General features: G+C 43.2%; 1 protein-coding gene across 1 annotated transcript; it reads right to left on the bottom strand.

The window, feature by feature from the left end:
- Positions 1–7,982: 7,982 nt before the first annotated feature.
- ADRA2C (adrenoceptor alpha 2C) lies at positions 7,983–13,161 on the bottom strand. Its single transcript, XM_040593100.1, has one exon. The coding sequence runs from the start codon at positions 12,554–12,556 to the stop codon at positions 11,219–11,221; it is 1,338 nt and encodes a 445-aa protein (XP_040449034.1). The 5' UTR covers positions 12,557–13,161; the 3' UTR covers positions 7,983–11,218.
- Positions 13,162–20,904: the final 7,743 nt, after the last annotated feature.

Raw genomic sequence — 20,904 nt, 5'->3', positions numbered from 1 at the left:
ACGGTGAAAAATTGTTAGTTCTCTAATATCTTCTTTAGATATACAAAATAGCAAACTCAAAGATTTTAGAGCTACTTCAGCATATAAGAGTTTGGGAAAGCTGCAAAAGTTAGTTATAAAAGTAGACATTGAAGATGCATATTGCAAACCTCAAATTTCAAGTCATGCAAAGGAAAAATAGAGGACAGATGAACTCCTTAAAAAGTAGTACCTCAGTGACTATCGTCAAGTTTTTAGGTTTTTCTAAAAATACTGATCTAGGCCTTCTGTAGCACTTTTTTTTTTGTTCATAACTTTCAAAAATATTTATGAATGAAGTACTGTTGTGCGTATCCTGTAATGAAAAAAAGAGGCAAGAGATTGAAATGACAGGTTCAAAGCACATAGCGCACTGGGCTAGGTGTCAGGAGTGGAACTAGACATGAATCCACATCCAGGTCTCAATAATGTCTCTGTTCACTGTTAACTTCTCATAAAACAATTTTAAAAGTTTTGGGCCCAGAACTAGCATTTTTACTCCATCTGAATAGTATCAAAGGCTAAATAAAACTGCAGGCATTTTAAAGTGGTTCTGGAGTCCCCATGATGACAGAGGGCCCCAGAGAGTTTTCTGAACTTTCTGAAGCCAGGTGGGAGTGCAAGTGGTACCGAACACCTCTGGAGCTTCGTAAAAGACAGTGGAGGTGGGCATAAAGCAAGTATTTGGTTTGATAACTAAACAGAAGAGCACCTTTATCAGCTGTAGCAATGGGACCTGTGTTCCGTTGATTCCATGAACACGTTTTGTGAGGAATAAATGTAGCCTGTGGCTTAATGATGCTGTTGATTCACCACGCCCTCATCCAGGTGGGCTTCAGCTGCCTCAGTGGTGTCTGCACCCCAGAGACTGCAGCAAGACCGGCTTGCTGCAGATTTGGCCCCAGGAATCTTCTTTTTTGGGTCGACACTGATACTTTATGTTGTACTTGCGCAAGCTACACCAAGGAGTATAACGGTATGGTAAAAGCATTTTCTAGCCCTGTAATATATTTAGTGGCAACCAAATAATAAACCTTATAACTTATATGGAATATACAAGTGTATTGCCATGCTCTACAATAGCATCTGCATCATAACTGCAGAGAAACATGACTGACATTTTGAAAGGAAGGAAAGGATTTGCCTTTTTTGCTTTTTCTTTCCTGATGTGACAACATACTCATGAATTCATCAGCTAGCACCTGATCCTCTGAAATACCACTTCTTACAGAAGGGTCAGGCACCTTTCATGCAAAAATGAATGAGGAGTGAAGCAACATGTGTTGTTGTCAGAGGCTCACCACTGCTCAGGCTCTAACTAAAGTCTTCAGTTGTGTATGGAAACATACTAATTTCCTTGTTATTTTTATCCTGCTCATGAAAGCTATGATGTAAGTCATGACTTGGTGCTTTATGATCTATATTCTTCACCACTTCAAAGTCAGTAGATCATGAAGACACATTTGACTTGCTGGACATAAACATGGTTTGTTTTATTTGAGAAAAAAACTCAAGAGCAATATTTTGGCTGGACTTCTAAAGAAAATGCCTGTAAAATATTTGTATGTGCATGTGCCTTAACTGTGTCAAAGTACTGGGGTGGGGGAACATGCTGTAAGGGTCTTTAGTTATCAAATTCATTCTAAACAAAGACAATGTTTGTGCCCTGGACCCAGCCAAATATATCTTAGACAAAATTTGCCCATGGAAGATAAAAACACTGTAAAGATCAGGAGATTCGAATGGCCTAAGGAGGAGATGAGCAAAGTTTGCCCACATCTAGCAATATATGTGCATCTTTCTATAGACTATTATTTTGTTGCTATCCAATTATTAGGACTATCATTTTGTTTAACTGTTACAGGTCCTGGACTCAGGCTAAATCAGGTTGGAAGGGACTTCAGGATGTCTCTAGTCCAGTCTCCTGATTAAAGCAGGGTCAGCTATGAGGTCAAACCAGCTTACTTAGAGCATTGTCCAGTTGGGTCTTGAAAACCGCACAGCATTTCTGGGCAACTGAGATATTTTATTACATGACATATAAAACCTCAGGGATAAGTAAGTGCATTGCATTAATTGAGTTGTGCTTGATTAATCAGAGAATTAAATGGTTAATTTCCATCCAAAAGTCCTAATGACTCTTTTTAATATGTTTATTCCTAATGTTTATTTTTGCATTACCAAAATAGAAAAGGAACAGTTATTCTTGTAGTCCTGTAAAATATCTTTTCTGTTTGTTTCTCCTCTGAAAGAAAGGGAGGAAAAAAAGTAATTTCTGTCATTAATTAGTAGTAACTGTTACCACAACAAAAATTGAACTAACACATAAAAAGTTATGACCCTTTTTAAAAATACTGTAACCTGAGGGCAGCCTCAACCTATGTGACTATCAGTTATCCCAAGCTGGAGATGGCAGGATTAGGTCGGAATGAACTGCTGCTGAACTCCTTCTCCAGGAACCAACAGGTTCCTTCTCCCACATTTACTATACAGGACAACTTTAAAAAATTACTTCTACCTACTTTTTCCCCTTAATACTGTATTTGAGGACAATCCCTTCCCTTAGTTATGAACAGTGAGTCTGATAGACTTTGACTGGCATTTCTGTAGGTGGCAAATACTGTCAGGAAGCCTCCTCTGTACAAAATGTTCACCTGGCATTCAAGTTCCCTCTATGGTCATCACTTTGCCTGAAAAATATACACAAGAGTTGCTCAAGAGCCCAAAATGTTTGTTCCCAACAGGCATTTTGCCAGTTACGGAGTCCATCATACCTAACAGAATCACGTATGTTATTTCTTGACTCTGTAACATTTAGTTTTCGTTTTGTTCCTAGGTAATTTCTGGATTATTGAAGACAGGTTCAGTAATCTCAAGGGAAGTGACCTTTGAAGTGTGAGAAAAGAATGATCTAGTGATCCACATTGTATCCTAAGACACCTGGCAGTCACTCAAGAAAATGGGAGACATGAAAGATGCCTGAGTTTATGTCTGTTTTTCTACCTGAATTTGAGCCTTGACCCATAAATGAGGTCAGCTGTTTCAATAGCTAGTTTATGGGGATTTGCATAATTTAATTTTTTTTTTTCTAGTAGCATTTCTGATTTCTCTACTTTGCCAGGCATACAGAAAAAGTCCACCTCTTTGGGGAGTAAAACATTGGTTAGAGTTATGCCCTGAAGGTACTTATTTGATACATGGAAAAACCATAGGCATATAGAAATGGGAGTGTGAATCCAACACTGGTGACTAAAAATACAAACATAGTCCTTAAAAAAAATATGTCAGCCCCTCTTCAAGACCTGGAGGTAGGGCCTTCCTTTTTTTCTTACCATACAAAACCCAAACTGCATGACCTACATGCTAGGCAAAGGAGAGAAACATTTAATTTGTGTATCCTGATAGGATGCATGTGCAAGTTCTGTGAACATGCAGTATTCACAGAGCCAGAAGCAAAAGTTTAAAGCACAGGCAGAACTTTATACATTGGAGATTAGCAGGGGTCTGAGAATCAATAGATTCGCAACTGGAAGGATCCACATAAACAAAAGCTTGCTAAGATTTACCTACCTAAAAGCCATTAATCTTTTGGTTTCTCATCAGCAAAAAGGGCACGGTAGTCCCTCCTTAATGCATAAAGACATTGACAGACTGAGTGTAACAAATATTATGAAGCATTTAGATACTGTGATAATGGAGCTCAGAGCTGAGTGCCCATAAACCCAGGGGCCTGATCTGCCCATGATCCAGGAGCCTGGAAGTCTCGGCTTTCTGGCACCTTATCCAGCAGCCTGCCCAGAAGCCAGCCAGACAAGCTAGTAAGCAGTCAGGCCAGCAGAAGTGATTAAAGATCTCCTGGTTTCGATTATATATGAGGAAAAATAAACACATTCTTTAAGGAAAGATCAGATTTCACCAAACTGGCATTTTTCTGACAGAAAAACATGCCATCCAGGAATCTTTACTCTTTAATATAAATTGCTAATTGTGTTAAAACAACGCATCGTGTTCCTCTGATGTACCACGTGGTAAATCAAAAGTAGCGGTCTGATGGATTGACTAAAAGTAATCACCAACAGAAATTGCTGCTGATGTAAACAAATCAGCACCAACCTTAGTGAATGCACATTTCCAGACACTTCAATACTCTGCGTGCAAGCATTTATTCGTGATAAAACAGTATGGCTTGGAGTGAGTCAAGAACTTTCAGCATCACTCCTATTACTCCGCCAGAGGTACTTACATACAGCACAACACTGCATTGAAGCACTTCGCAGGTAGTCCTCTGGGGAATCCTCCCAGCACACCTGGGAGAAGAGGAGGCACTGCCCACCCTTTGCAGATCAGACACGGGGGCATACAAGGTAAAGGCATGGCAAGCACGTGCGGTGTATTGTACTCAGATTGCAAGCGGGGTCTGATTTAGAGTGCAGAAAGGGAACAGAAAGACAAAGAGGGAGAGTCTGCTATAATGTGGAGTAACTCAATAAACATGTATTTTCATACTCTAATCTTTGCTCAACACTTGAAATTGCTCCTCTCAGTACAGCTGCAAGGGCCCCAGTTGAAATGCTCCACACATTGTTTGCACCAAAATCTGATGAGAGGCACATCGGAGCAGGTGGTGTCCTGGGAGGGCATCTCCACTGTAGACAAGATTAAGCCTTTTCCTTAGTTCAGCTGTGGCCTTTGCTTTCAAAATTTAGCTGAAGGGGCTGTGTTGTTTTTTTTTTTTTCAGGATTTCTCATATTCTTCCCAGTATTTGACATGTGTTTGCTTTCCAGATAGAGGATGTCCTTGTGGAATGTGCGTTAGTCTACTGAGAGATAAAAAACTAGATCAAATAAAACATTTATGTGTCTAAAGGAAAGGCACTTTAGCTGCATCACCTTTATAAATAGTCTATTGGTGAAAGCACTCAGTGAGGAAGTGGGAGACCTCAGTATTAATTTCTTACGCTGACTAGGTTGAAAGGCATGCTGTGCTGAAAGTGTTACGCTACAGAGGAAATAATTTGACACGTTGGGTCAAAGGCATTGAGAACAAACCCAAGAGAAGTGTGTCCCTGCAGCCTAGGGTTAGCTTCTCTATTAAGTGTGCTGTACATCTCAGAACCAGTCAGGTTATTATTTCTCTGACTCGTGTCACTCCCTAGACATCACACCAAAAGACCTAATCTTAGTGGCGTGCCTTTTTATTTATTAGAGGAGACTTAACAGAGTTAATGGAGGGAAATATGAATCCTCATTTTTTCCCCTGTTGTCAACAGGGTGTACAGCTTTCTCTGTCAGGAGAGAGCTATCAGGAAAGAGTATCATGCAAAACAAATGACTGCTGTTCACAAAAATGCTGAAACACAAAACTAATTGATTTTGATGAAGCAGGCAGCTATATTTGATTTATGTAGTTTACACTGAGGACCTTTAACAAAGCATTTTTGTTAAGAATTTACATATAGACAAATTGAATTAAGTGCTGTTTTACTTTTCATTAGATTTTTCAGAGAAGTATAGCAAAGAAAATTGCTTTACAGCAGAATGCCATTTATTGACAGAAAAGCTCTTTTTTCTAGTGTAATCAGTGTAGTCTATTAAAAACAAGCTTATTCATTTTTACATGAATTTCTGTTTTCCAAAAGAAAAAAAGGGGGAGTGGGAGGAAGACTGGTATCGCAGTAAGATGTTAGGCTAGGACTAAGACACCAGCTTTCAATTCCTAGTATTTTCCATGCCGCTCTCGCTCTTTTTTTTTTTTTAATCTGTGAGACACTGGCAATGTTTCTCTACCTTACCAACTGTTTTGCAGTAGAACTACAAAAAGTTTGGGATAGTGTAGTAAAGGACATGTACCAGAAGAGAGAGAAACTACTTGTCTTCTGTTATACTCTAAGGGCTGCCGTTTCAAACAAAGGCAATACACCAGCTGTAGGCATCACCTAAATTCAGACCAAGCATGATAGTCACTGTGAGTTGATACCTCAGCCTTTCCCACTAAAACCAGTAGCAGAGTTATCCACCCAGTGGAGGAATGGGCATTTGGTATAACCATCTGAACACCGACTCTGAGCAATTTGCCACTTTTTGCTGTCTCGAGAAGCAGTATTTCCACTGTTTCACATTACATACCTCCCTAAGTCTTTTGTAGGAGTCCAAAGTAATTGGGAAGCCATAAAATCAAAGCAAGCTCAGTTATCAGACTGGGATCTAGGGAAATTTCACAATACACCCATGATCCTTCAAACTGCTGATTTCTCCTTTTTCACATGCCTTAAGTGTCAGACTCTCCCACTTCTGTCCTGAAATGGAGATGCGCAGGGTGTATAATACAACTGAACTATATTCATTGTGGCATTATTGATGCTACGTGGCCTTTTGGGTCCAAGTGCCAAACTATTTTTGGCTTAATTTCAAGGACAAAGGACAAACTTAAGCTTGGTGTTGAACACTGAAGTGAGCAATCCCCTATCCCTACCTTTGCCTGTGTCTTTTGTATGGCCTAGTTGACCCACATATCTGGAAGGCAAATTAACATTTGTTATTGTGCAGTGAAAAAGGCAAACTCCTCTGCTGAACTTGTCTACAGTGCAAAGAAGGTAAGTAAATATTAATTCTTCCAGTGTTGTGGGTAGTCTCTTCCTCACGCACTTTCATCCCTCCAAATTAGAGCTTTTTCTCTGAAGCACCTAGTTGCCTTCTGCTCACCAGCAAGGTCACAAAAGCAACCATGAGAACACACTCACAGATAGCATCTGTCCTTCATTTTGCACAGCTTGTAGGTATTCTGTCCTTGTTGACTGTAGTCATATCTTAAGATTAGAACATTCTCCTGAAATGCATGTAATTACAGACATTTCCTACAAAACCTCTACACATCTCATATGCTGTTCTAACCAATACCAGCTTCCACACAGCAGGAAAGAGACCAACAATTTTCTTCTCTGCAAAACAGATGCAATCAGATAATGCTCTTCACACAGCTTATATTGAAAATATACAGCAGGGTTTGTTGCTCTGGTTATGTAGTCAAAACCCCCTTGACCCACACCTTCCATGGGTTTGAACAGTAGTCAGTTAAGCAGACAGGACTACTTTCTTTCAGTTCTTGTACATTTATGCACAAACGTTTGCTTAAATTCCTCAGGCACATCTACTGATAAAGAGGCATTGTCCTTGCCCACACCAGACAAGTTCTTGCACTGAGTAGTTCCCCCATTCACAAGTAAACTCTGGCGAAGTTTTCTGGGATTACTCAAAAAGGGTGATACAGCTCAATGTGGGCAAAGCTGCTTGCATGTAGTCTTTCATCTCAGGTCTACTTCTCAGAAATTGCCAGTGCTCTTGGAGCAACATGACTCTTCTGAACAGAGACCACACAGAACAAGGGTCTGATTCTTAATTTAGACAAAGATTTAAAGCTGTGATCATGTCAAATCTTCTATATATAAGGCCCCTTCCATCTGCCTCAAGCCTTGAAGGGGCTAATTTCGCAGTTCTCGCTCATGAAGAAAAAGGCTGAAGGACAGCAGCACTGAGTTTGCATGCTAGCTAAGTCATATTGTTTGATATTTTAATAACCAACCAATAGTGGTACTGTTCAGAAAATTGGTTTTGAAAATAAAACATTAACTTCTCACTTCAGACTGAGAGAAAATTTTCTCCACGGTGAAATCAGCAAATGAAGGGTTAAAGATCAGGCGCTTGTTACAATCAATATGGCTTCACAGCAACATTTCATTCTTCCACAATAGAAAAGAGTGAGTGTTTCAACGAGCTCATCAGATGTGATCAAAGACCCAACTGGATACGTTTGAAACTTGAAATATCTTTTCTCCTTTTCTTTAAGCAAAAGCTGCATTGCCTGTTTTCCCCTCTATATGCTATTAGCCATCTTACAGTGGAAGCACAACCACAGTGTGAGCAGCAGAGCTGATAACTTTTTATGAAAAGTTAACACCACACAACATGTTACAAACAAATTCCAGTCTTCAGCTATTACAAGTTATAAGAGAACAATGTAATTAAAAAAATAAATCAGCCTCATTTTACTTCCTTGAAGCATATTCAGTAGTTACATTAAAAACAATTTTATAGAAATCCTCTGTATTCACTAATTTAGAGGGAAATGCACTTAAAAGGGGGGGTATACTGCACATCTTTATTGATGAATATTACTTTTTATCTAGCTCAGAAGAAATAAGACCCTCTTGAGGCATTGAATCAGATGAGTAACTGTGATGAGAAATAAATTAAAACCACAGAAAATGCCTTGGTTTTAAGTATGCTGCTGCACATAGATGTTCAGTATCTGCATCAATCTGTTTTAGACATTTGGAAATGAAAAACAAAAATAGAAGCATTATTTTCTTTACGTTTATAATGACCACAGAACAATTTTATAGCAAAGAAATTACTTTTAAGGCACATCAGTCATTCCATATATACTTCATGTCCACTAAAATGTATCAACTAAATTTCATTTCCATAGACTCCTTGAATTCTACAAGGAAAAACAAAGGGGAAGGATTGTGTTTACAGGCAAACAAATCTCTTTTCAAAAGCAGTGCAACAGTGAAACTGCTGTGTATCTGCAGACTGGGAAACCACTCTAAACAAGCATGAAGTGAAAAAGCAGACCTTCCTCTTGGTAGGAATGGGTGGGTATCTCTAATGAAGCCATCCAGTAGCTAAGAGGTAGTAGCTATGTACCATATGATGCTTTGGTTGCTCTGGCAATTACATAGTTTCTTCAGATTACACAAACCTGAACTTTTTAGCTACATCGTTACCTACAAATAATAGGAGCTTGTTTCAGCTCTTTTTGATGTAACTTTAAAAAGAATTGTCCGTTTTGCAAAAGAGAAAATGGCTTGTAATTTCCTCCTATCGATTGCTATGTTTTCCTCTTATTTGTTTGTCTCAGGAATATATTTGTACCAAACCATCTGTTATTTATAAAGGGATGCTCCTGAAAATAAGTCTTAACATCCTTTCTTTAAGTGCAGATATTTAAACAAAGCTCAAATCTTTTCACAACTCCAAGCCTTATTTCAAGAAAGGAACCAGTAAGTTACGGGCTTGGGATTTTGAAAATGTCTCAGTTGTTTCTTTAGTGAAATCAAGCAAACTTCTAATGTACTTGGTGCAATCATCTGACCCTTACTTCAGCAGAACTTCCACATGAGTTGGCCCTAAAGTTAAATTGTCTATTGAATTAACACCAGAATCGTAGCCACCGACAACCTCCTTTTCCAGGATTAAGTGAACCAAATGCTTACTATGAACAACTGATGAAACAAAGTGACTGCTCTGTCATTTTTCCATATGCCACCGATTTCAAGAGAAGAGAGGCTACAGACACCTGTCAGAACAGAGGGAGTAAAGAAGGGGATCTCCAGTGATTCTCAGGTATAGATTCAATTTAGCTGTTTCAAGAAGCAAACTGTACGAGATTAGATTTTGTTCCATTTTTCAAAGAGCTGTTTACTATGGAAAGGTTTGAGGCAGATGCCAAATCCTGCTGCCTATGGAAGGAGCAATACACATAAAATAGAGTAGTATTTATCCTGCAAACAGAATACAGACCTTGCAGCAGGACAGCTGGAGAAGGGATGTAAATGCTCAGCTGAGTCTTACGCTCAGTATGCACTCAGTGGTGAATGTACAGACACCAGTCCCTATCTCTCATTCTCTTCATTACAGTTTATGACATTTTATAAAGCCACGAGAAATATAGTTTGCTTTAATAACTATTTAAACTCTTCACCCCTCTTCCTCCCCCTCCCCCCCAACAAAATCCTCTGAAATCATAAACTAGAAACGCAAACAGGAAAAGGGAAAAAAAGCAACATTAATATTAAAGGTTTGGAACAGCAGCTGCTCCTTCTTTTGAGATTTGTTCATACACCCCACTGACAATCTGCAATGTATGCTTCACATTAAAAAAATAAATATAAAGGACTTAGCTGCTGTAAGATTGTAAATACGAAGGATTTAAAAACCTTAGTGCTGTGGTGATTGCTCTTCCTCTGAAAATCTGCATAGCAGACTGCCTCCAACTGCATGTCTGAGAATGAGAGCAGCACACATCCAGCCTGAGAAAAGCTTTTTTGAGGGGGACCTGAAAAGAGGAGGGGGTGGGTGGGCGGGGGGAAAGTTCCCCAGGGCACATGCAAGCTGAGCTGGTTGGAAATTTCATTTTTTTCTTGTAACTCAGAAAATGTTGAGTTCACCAAAATGTTTTTTTTTTTTTTTTGTTTGTTTTTTTTTTTTCACTCCCTGCTCCAGGACAGCAAGGTACTTAGGACACTGATCTGAGAGGGACAGGGCAGGAATTCACGGCCTGGATGATCCAACAGGGGAAAATAAAGTCATGAGGCACATGTGCTCTTTTTCATATTTCATGAAAACATGCAAGACTTCCAGGTTTGTCTCACTGACAAATCAAAAATTATGGGAAGATAGGAAAAAATGTTTCCCATCCAGCTCTATATGCAAAGACTCCTCCAAAGAAACAGAAAACCCCATGCTTACGGTTTGACTTAAGCCCTGTGTAAAATCACCATTCAGAAGGTTTTAACAGTACAAAGGTTTATTTAGAAAAGAGTTTGGATTGTTCTTTAGGGTTTTTTGGCAAACATTTAAATCCTTTTGTAACTCAAAACACTGTCAGTGCCTGGTACTTTGCACTTTCTTTCCTCACCTAAGAAGTAAAAGCCAATTTCTTGCTGGGACAAGCCCACCATAGGCCCCAGCTGCTCTATTTATAAATACTCAAATCTCCACCACCACTGCCACTTAGTCCCTTCCTCTAGATGTCTCTACTTGTTTCCCCACAAAATTCCAAGCCCACAAAAGCCCACTGCCTACCAAACTCAGTGTCTTAGCCTATTTTCCTCTGTGGGCTACCCATGCCCTCTGTTAGGGTTCAAAGACAATCATTCCCTTCCCCATTTACCCATCCACGCTCCAGCACCGCTCCTCCAGCACCGTGTCACCATTCCACACCGCGGTGAATGCCCTCAGCCTCCCTGGCACTATCCCTGTACCCCATAGCATCATTCTGCTCCACCAAGGGGGCGAGCTCTCTTCCTTTTCTCTAAGCCCAAACCCCATGTTCTCTTCCCTCCTTTCTTTTTCAGCGTGGAGCCTTCTCCTTCTCTTTTAACTCTACTCCTGCTCAAGGCAAATCCATGCCTCCAGCTCAGTGCCGGAAGTTCTTCTTCTTCTTCTTAAAAAGAATGTGTTTAAAGGACCTGCGGAAGTCTTGGTTGAAGATGGTGTAGATGACTGGGTTGAGGGAGCTATTGCAATACCCAATCCAGAAGAAGAACTTGAAGAGCGTCTCGGGGACCTCACATGCCTCCCGGCAAATACCATAGAGGCTGTAGCTGAAGAAGAAAGGGAACCAGCAAACTACAAAGACCCCCATGACCACGGCCAGCACAAAAGTGAAGCGTTTCTCCCGGGCCTGGGTGACTTTCTTACGGCAGATGCTGCTACGCTTCCGGCGACGGCGATATGAGAAGAACTGCATGGAGCGACTGCTGGAGCGGGACAGACGGCTACTGGAGTGCTTGGAGGAGTATGAGTAGGAGAAGGACTGGCTCTTGCTGCTTTTTCGAGGATGCTCCTCCCGGCTCCGCCTCCGCCTGCTCTCTGAGGTGCTGCTCTCCTCCAGCTCAATGTCCTCCAGCTCAGAGGCTTTGCGCCAGTGGTGCACTGAATAATGTCCGTTCTCTCCCAACTGCATCCTCAGGGACGTGCAGCCGCCGGCAGCGCGGCTCAAGCCATTCTCAGTCTGGGAGGACCCCTCTGGCATCGTCCGCTTCTCAGAGAGGGTCCTGGTCCTTAGCTTGGCCACGCGGTAGATGCGGATATAGACCAACACCATGATGAGGCAGGGGGCAAAGAAAGAGCCAATGCAAGAAGACAGGATGTACCACGTCTCGTCATTGAGCTTGCACTGGGGAAAGACATCTCCCTCGGGGTCCCGGTACATGGAGATCAATGGTGGGAAGGAGATGACAGCCGAAATGAGCCAGACGGTGAGGATGATGGCCTTGATCCGCCGGGGGGTCCGCTTGAGGTTATACTCCACCGCCTGTGTGACCGACCAGTACCTGTCGAGGCTGATGGCGCACAGGTGGACGATGGAGGAGGTGCAGAAGAGCACATCCAGCGCCAGGTAAATGTTACACCAAGCCTTGCCGAAGTACCAGTAATTCATAAGCTCGTTGGCCAAGGAGAAAGGCATGACCAGGGTGGCCACCAGGATGTCCGCGCTGGCCAGGGACACCAGGAAGAGGTTCTGGGGGGCTCTCAGCGCCCGGCTGGTGAGCACAGCTATCACCACCAGCACGTTGCCCACGATGGTGAAGACGATGAGGAAGCCCACCACCGCCGCCAGGCTGGCCACGGCCGCCGGGGAGTAGGGGGAGGGCGGCTGCGGGAGGGCCGAGGCGGACGGCGCGGAGGGGGGCAGCGCCAGGGACTCGTTGGGGGAGCCCAGGCTCGTGTTCACCACCAGCAGCAGATCCATGGCGGGTGTGCGGGGCGCCGGCGTCCTAGAGAGCCCCGCGGAGCCCCCGCCCCGCCCCGCCGCCCCGCCGCCGCCGCCCCGCCGCCCTCATCGCGCCCCGCCGCCCGTCCAACGGCCGCTCCGCCGCCCGCCTCCCCGCCGGCCCCTCAGGGCAGGGCCGGGCAGCGCCGCCCCGGCGCGGCAGGGAGCGCGGCAGCCTCGCCTCCGCCCGGCCCCCGGCGAGGGGGAAGCGGGGCGCAGCCGGCCCCCGCCGCCCGCCCGGTCATGCCCGGCTCAAGGCAGCCCGCGGCTCCGGAGAAGACGCCGCCCGGCCGACAGGAGTGCCCCGCGGGAGCTGGATCCTCGCCGGGCGCAGGGTCCGAGGCGGCAGCAGCGGCGGCATCAAATCCCATGGAGAGCGGCGCCCGGCGCCCCCACCCCGGCGGCGCGGCAGCGCGCTCTCGGCGAAGTCGCGGCTGCCCGGCGGCTCCGTCCTAGTCTTGCACCGCGCTCCCAATCGGCGGCGTGCCCCGCCGCCGCGCATGCTCAGTCCCGCCAGGTGCGGCCGCCGCGCCCGCCCCGGCGGAGCAGCCCGGCGGGCGGAGAAGCGCTCCAAGTGCCGCCGCCGCTGCCGGTTCCCCCGCGCCGGCAGCCGCGGAGCCGCGCGGCCGGGCTGGCCTGCCCTCCCCGCGGCCGGCAGCCGCCTTCGGGGTCGCGGCGGCCGCTCCCCGCCCGCCCGGCGCGGCCGCCGGCCCCGCTCGGCAGCCCAGCAGGTGTTTCCCCCGACCGCGGCGCGGCTCCGAGGGGAAGCCGTCCCCGGGGCGGCCGCCCGGCCGGCCGCGAGCGGCGGGTGCCGTGGGAAGCGGCGCCCAGCTCTCGCCTCCCGGCGTGCGGCGGCGGGGTGGTCGTCGCCGGCGGCGCCGGCCTCGCGCACTAGGGGGCGACCTTGCCCGCCCGCACGAGGCGGCAGCCGCGAGCCGCCGGCGGTGCCGCGCCGCCCTGAGGGGAGCGCGAGGAGCGGGGCCGCCCCGGGCGTGCGGGGCCCCGGAGCAGAGGTGCGGTGGCGGTGCCGGTGCGCGCCCGCGTGGAGCCCGCGCCTCCGCCACACGCCTCTCCGCCCGAAACCCGTGCGAGCCTTCACCGGGCAAGTGCTGCCTTGGGAGGGGAGCAGGGGGAAAACTCCTCGGGGTGTCGTTCAGCCATGAAAGCAGAGAAGCCTCGATTATGCGGGAAACAAAGCCCTGAGGAAAGTCAGGGCAGCGTTCCGCCGTTTGCACCTCCGGCCCTTCTCCGGCAGCTGGGGGAGCGGCTGGTGCTCTCGGCAGCCGGCGGCACGGCCGGCTCACCCTGCCGGCAGCCTCACCCCCACCCGCTCTACCTGCCTGCTGCGAGGGGTCCGAGGGACAGGGCTTCAGGCCGCCTCTGCTGACAGCCCTGTGACATAGGTTACCTTCCCTTGGAAAGAAAATGTGAGAACTGACAGTAAAAATGAAAGTCGAGGCCATTCTAATGACTCTTTCTTTAGCTGCACTGGCCCAGCAGAGGGTAGAAGAAGTTCAGTGTAGCCTGTGGTCGTATGTGGTCCTGAGGAAAGCCGCTGTGCAGTGCTGGAGAATGTGTTCTCTCTTCCCAAGCCCCTTCCTCCATCTGCTCTCCCTACATCCCCCAGCCCCCAGGTCTTCCTCCAGCAGGACACCGTGAGATGAGGGTGACGGTAAAGAGAACGACCATATGTGCAATGTGCCTCTTCTGGGAGCCCACTCTGGTGCCTGGATTTTGGATCACAAGTTCTTCAAGGAACGACCGCCTCACCGGTCTCTGCTGCTGTGTTTGCTTTCCTTGTGCCATGCTGCAAAGAGCCTGTGCTTACATAATACTGACAACAGTGGCATAACCTTAACCACAGGATTAGCTGTGTTCATGTCAGGTGAGCCAGAATATGAATTCATCCATAGCCAGTTAATTTACTTTTAATCCAGAATAATGTATTCCTCTTATGCTGTGTGGCAATGTTACCGACTTGTGTGGGATGGGTGCTTTTTCCCATTGTGACACTGTAAAAGATCCAGTAAAAGAGGTAGATATTTACAACAGACCTTGCAGGCCACAGTGGTGCTGAAAACCACAGCCTGACTGGATTTCAGGGTTTATACCTAGTTTCGAAGCTGCCTGCACTCCTTCATCATCATCCTGCTGACTTCTAAAGAGAGGAACCTGGTGGTTTGCCTACGGGCATTCCCAGTCAGAGCAGCTGGTTTGTGCCTCCCTCCTGTGCCCTGTCTGGACCCAGACATGCAGCGTCACTAGGTCGTGGGAGAGTCGTAGTCTGGAGTACACGTTCTGCTTTCTACTGCCAGGATCGTATTCTTTATAATGTAAAACTATGAGTAGTGAAGGCGCGTATACCCAAGAGAACTTCTCTTTCACGGTAAAATGTTAAAAATAATAAAATACTTGATATTATCCACAAATTGAAATAGAACAGCCTGTGGCTTTGGGGAGTGATAAGGGGATACTCCTATTCCAGTTACCTTTTTGGTGCAAACAGCGCTGGCTTCTCTATTCTCTGTTTGCGTAGGTACATGGACTGGATTATGAAAAATTGGAAGTGCATATGCTTAGCTCTGATAGGAAGGAAAATTCCTCTGGAGATTATGATCTAATTAATCTATTTTGTAAGCAATTTACTCTGAAGTTTTTTTTTAATTTTTATTTGATACCTAATTAAGAAACACATTGTGACTGGATCTAAAAGAGCCAGAAAGGACAGAATGTTGAAACCAAACTTTGCCAGATAACAAACTCTAATAAGACTGAAATGCAGAAGCAGTAATCACCTAAACAACCGAAGTGTAACATATAGAGCAAAATCAAATAGAAATCTGATGCCCTCTCAAGTCCTCCTAAATAGGCAAGCAATCTGATAAGGAGGGATCTTTAAAAAAGCTTGCAAAGCCACAGAAAGGTTAAATGAATGAGAGCTGAGGTTAGTAAAGGAAGTAAATGACAGATTTTTAACATGAAACCTGAATAACCACTGAACCAGCTTCCTAATATTTGTGGTCCTTCATAGTCGAAAGTTTCATAATGTTATCTATGAAGTGAGAGGACAAGGCGCAGGAATTTAAAGTCCAACCTTTGATGTGACTGGTGTTAGGCAGAAAGCTAGAATGTATGATCTACCTGGTTCCATCTGGGTTTTAACGTACACTAAATAAAACTGCAAAATCACACAAAAGTTTGGGATTCAGGAACTTTTAAAAAAGGCGTATGTAAGGTCCATGATATTCAGCTCCTTTACTAGGGCAATTATGAAGACAGACTGACAATGTAGCTCTTGAAGTTGCATGAACTGGAACTTGAAATAAACTTTCAGCTAATGGTTTAGGGCTTCAGATTAAAAGATTTGAAGCTTTTCAAGACTTAACTTTGTTCAAAATAAGTCAATGCAGAAGTTTCATAACAAAAGGAATGAGACAAGCAAACGTCTGAGCAATTATTTGGCATTTGTAATGAGGAAATGCCAACTGGGATATAGAAAAAAAATAGGGAGCAAAATATTCATGTTTTGTTGTGGTTTCTTTTGTACTAAGGAATTTAGCACTGTGATGGTGAAACAATTCAGTATGTAACTCCACTGAAGCCAGGGAAGTAACATTTGGGTTTTCTTGTATGTAACTGAGATACATTTTGCTTAAATAGCCATATGTCACCCCAGCTCATGTACAGAGAGGTGAATGAGGCATGGGCATAGATAAAAGAAATCTACCCTCATGAAAATCTGCTTGGTCTTCTGAGAGACAATGGTAGGAGCAGGGTGAACGAAAGCAGATAAATCAAATATAGTTGTGCTTTTGGAAATTAGTGGTTTGGTATAAAACACAAAGGTTAATGTTTATAGAAACTTGGCACAATAGGTTGGCACCTTGCTGCTTTTTTTTTTTCCTTCAAAACCCCTGCATTTATGTCATATTCACTCTCAAAACTGGCCTCCCAATAGTTATCAGCTCCTAACCATTGGCTTTGTGCATTTGAGCTCATGCTTGGTAGGTATTAACAGGCTCTCACTAATCAAAAAATGGAATTTAGAGGCTGGTTGAGGCTCTTTAAGGCAATAAACTGGACCTGGCTTAAACTGATCCAAGCCCACTCTTCTTGTAGTAATCCAGTAGATACTGTGCTATACCTGTCCATCCACTGTACACTGCCGCTGCTGCTGTGGTTCCCTTGTACAGTGTCCCGCTACAAACCTCCCATCACAGCAAGCTGAGAAGATCCCGCAGGAGCAGAACTATTTCTTATTGCTTGTTGTTGCTAATTCTTGTTGGGTTTCACTTGGATTCTGAAGTTGGACTGACCTTTAGTTCAGTTTGAGCAGTCAGAAGACTGATGGCCAAAGATACCCACCACCTGCACCTGGGTTTATGTCTTCTGAAAACTAAAAGCTGCCACAAGCAAACTCAGGGACAATTACTGAAGCTGACATCAACCCAGCTGCTGAAGTTGGTGGAAAGATTCCTGTGCTGACACACAAACCTTTAGGCTTCTGTTAGGTTGTATAAGAACATTTGCTTTGAATACTGCTGTCACAAGTGCACGCTGTGCTTGCATGCACATAGATTTAGGAGAAAAAAAAAGTGTTCTAGCTGGTTTGCACTTCCAAACATGTTTTGCCTCTTCTGTTCAAGAACTGAAGAAAAACTTGTGTGCCCGAAAGCTTGTCTTATTTGTTTCTCCCAAACATATCAGTGGAAAATACTATGCCCTCCTGCAAACCTGTCTTGTTATACTTTATATCTTTAAGTCATCACAGTTGTAACCACACTGTTAAATGCTCTTCAGTGCATTTTTTTTTTTTTTTAATAATCCCTTCTTCCTCAAAGGAACAAGGTTATTACTTATAGAGAAAATATGTCAGCTTTCTTAATAAATGGGGTGATATTTGATTTTCAATGGTACCTGGGTGCCTTACTTCTCCCTTGTGGCTATGAAAATGTGTCTTAGATAAACAAGAAGGTTTATAGGACAGTCTGATTTACTAAACATCTGGAAGTGCTCTCTAATCTCTCAAACTAAGCTTTATATCAATAGGCAAATCAATTATGCAGTCTTAACAACCATACAAGAAACTGTCTGCTGACAAAACATTCTGTACATCTATATACTTTCTGAGACGTGATTTGCGTTATAAATCTGCTTAGGATGCCATGATCTGATAGAGTGGGTTAGCGGAAATCTCTGTAAGTAGTTAACGAGATAAGCTGCAGTACAAACCATGTGATAGCAAAATGGAATAAGAGGTCAAGGATAAGTAGCCTGTCCTGGATTTCGAAAGAAAGGAACTAAATATAATGAAACCAACAGTTACTTTGGAGGGGAGTTTGCATCCTTCAAAACTTGAATACTTTTATCGAGGGAAAGACTGTGACATTCTATAGCATTTAATGGACATTAACCTGTAAATTTTTGAAGGAGGTCAGGGTAAAATTTTAGTATCCACAAACAAAGCCAAATTTTCAAAAGACCTAAGTGTCAAGCTGCTTCATTGTGATGCATCTGTTTATTTGTCCATGGACAAATGAAAATTGAACTCTTCTGTAAATCTAGGCATCAACCGACCTTTTCTTTGAAAATGTAATTTGGACCAGTTGTGTTGTTTCTTTGTTAACTGACCCCCAAAAAATTATTCACAAGGTCTTTTTAAATCCTAAAGATTTATTTAAAGCCTTCCATAAAATGGGAATTAATGATTGGGGAAATAATACTACAGGAATTTTTATTTATTTGTGAATATTTGAAATATTTCACCAGAATACGGGAACCTAAACAGTTTTCAGAAGGCAGTTTATTTTTTTTTAAAGCAATCTGTGGACCTGAACATCATTTTCAGTTTTTTGGGTTTTAGTACAATGTTTTTTATTGAAGTGAGTCTGTCTGAAACTAATTCTTCTGTATGAAACAATGCTTCACTGACAATTAAGGGACCAAGACTAAATCAAAACCAGTTTATTTGTTATTTTTTTCCTTGATGTGGAACTAGAACTTAATTGCCATGTTGAAGTTAGTATTATCCTCGAGCTAAAATTGAATGAAGAAAGTTATTCATTCAGCTCCCTAATGCAATTTTTCTTCTGTCATATATTTGTAACCCTTTTTCATGCTCTTACTAAACAATGTCATTGTTGTTGGTGAGACCATAAACCAGAAGTCAAATAATGTTAGTCAGCCGTATCCTGCCTGGCTCATTTCTGTAAGTCTTTTTTGCCTTTGTAACAGGATAACGTCGCAGAGTGCCATTGATTCAGGCCTTTGGAACCAAACCTGGGCCTACCACAGAAGTATATGTTTGATTATCTGGATTATCTGAGGAGTTATGAAAATAAATCTATGTCCCCTCTCTTCCTTTTTCCTATTTGTACTGTTTCCATTATCTATACTTATTTTGAGGCATCTTCATTTCTTATTTATTAAGTCAGTACTTTAAATAACCTTCACAGACACCTGTACTGATAGCTGTACCATTTGCACAGGATGAGTGCATTATTTTTCTAGGACTCTGCACTGTATTTGAGGACTCTTCCCCTTGATTTCAGTGGTTTTTTTTTAATCATGCAAGACTTCTGCACGGTAATATGTATGGGAAGCACTTAGTTTATTGTTCTGAACTTATATCAAGCATGCATTTATTTGCATGCTGAATGAGGTTATGCAAGTTTGTAAAAGCTTAAGCTTCTAAATAGGGAAAATTTCATGTAGATAATTTATCATCTGTGGCATTGCCTACCTCTAATTTATTAATTGTAAGGCCTTTTTGGCATAAGTGTACGACAGCCTTTTTCATGACATACTTTCAACTGATTTAGTTAGGAGACAGATTTTGGCTGCAAACTCTTGCATCTCTGCTCTCTTCATTTATATTGAAATACCCATTTCCACAAAAATCATCAAGTAACAGAATCCATTCCAATGAATTTTAGTGAGGGTGGGGGAGAAGAGGGTGCAGTCTTTGTCACCAAGGTTCATCACCTCCCAGCTGCATCTACTTCATGGCATACTTCTGCTTAGTATTTTGAATCACCAGCCGAGGGATTTCAAAGGGTAGTACTACTTGCCATGATAATCCATCATTAAATCAAACCCCATGAGGTTCAGGAGAAGAGGCATCTACCATCTTGTACCTTATTCTAAGATGCTTTGCAGGGGGAAGATCTTGTCTGCACAAGATCAATTAGAGCAAATGTTGGCATGTTTCCTGTGTCTGCTATGAATGTGGCAACTTCAAAGCAGTATAGTTGACTACAGTGAAGACTTTCCTTGGGAACAAGAGCAGACTGTAGTATTTCTGCTTCCCATGAAACCTTAGGGACGTGTTTAAATATCATGTTGGCCTTTTCATTTCCTCATATCTATGCTGTAGTGGTTCAAATTCTATTTGTTAATTTAGCATACTTTTCTCTTTCAGAGGCTACTTCAAGCTTATGAAGATTTGATTTCAAGACAGGCATCAAGTTCTGCCATCATTCACTAGGAAAATAAGATGTATTTTCTTGCAGCATTTGCGAGGTGTTCTGCCTTTCTGCTCTTTGGTTCTCCTAAAATAAGGTGAGGTTAATTTTTTCCAGTCATTACTCATCACTGCACTTCCCTTGTTGTGGCTTAAAATCTCCAGTAAGTCTTTAAACAATTTTATAACTTGCTCTCATGTGTCCCTTCAGTGCTGCTGTTTCTGCTTTCAGTGTGTGTCTATCAACAGAATCTATTTCATCCTTTTTTGGCTGATCTTTTTACTGCTTTATCTTTATTCTTATATTCCCTTTTTCTTTGTTTACTCTTCTGGCCTTTATGCATTGAGTAGATTTAACTTATCCTGCCTTTTCTTCTGTAATAGCATCCCATGTGGCATTGCTAATACACTCTTCTTTCCTAGTTTTAATAAAGAACAATTTCTGCTGTACTGATATCAAATTTACAAATGGCTTCCCATTCTTTCTGTATAATGTCAAACAGAGTTTCTTCCATATCTGAAAGCTTATTTGAATGTTACAATTGAAAATCATTCCTTATGTATTCATCCTTCATTTTAGAACTATTAATCTTTCTTGCAATATTTTTCACATGTCTTTTCATTTTCATGGTGGTTATTTATAATTGATGTTCATATGCCCCCAGTGTCTGTGAATTTCATCATATACAGAAAAGAGCTACCTGATTTCTAGTAATGCTGTCAGAGGAGATCCACCATTTCTCCATGTACTTAATTTTAGCAAATAGTGGCCCTCTACCAAAAAGGACAATTCAATCAAGAAGTTTTTTTCATTACTGTCAAGTGAGCCTTGACTGTATATACACTGCATCTCTATCTATCAAGT

Source organism: Falco naumanni, chromosome 1 (assembly GCF_017639655.2).
Source record: "Falco naumanni isolate bFalNau1 chromosome 1, bFalNau1.pat, whole genome shotgun sequence".
NCBI lineage: Eukaryota > Metazoa > Chordata > Aves > Falconiformes > Falconidae > Falco > Falco naumanni.
Note: the sequence above shows the minus strand (reverse complement) of the source record. Positions and strands in the feature narration are given on the sequence as shown.

Excerpts from the sequence above, each read along its gene's own strand:
- ADRA2C (XM_040593100.1), bottom strand. The coding sequence starts at position 12,556 with ATGGATCTGCTGCTGGTGGTGAACACGAGCCTGGGCTCCCCCAACGAG.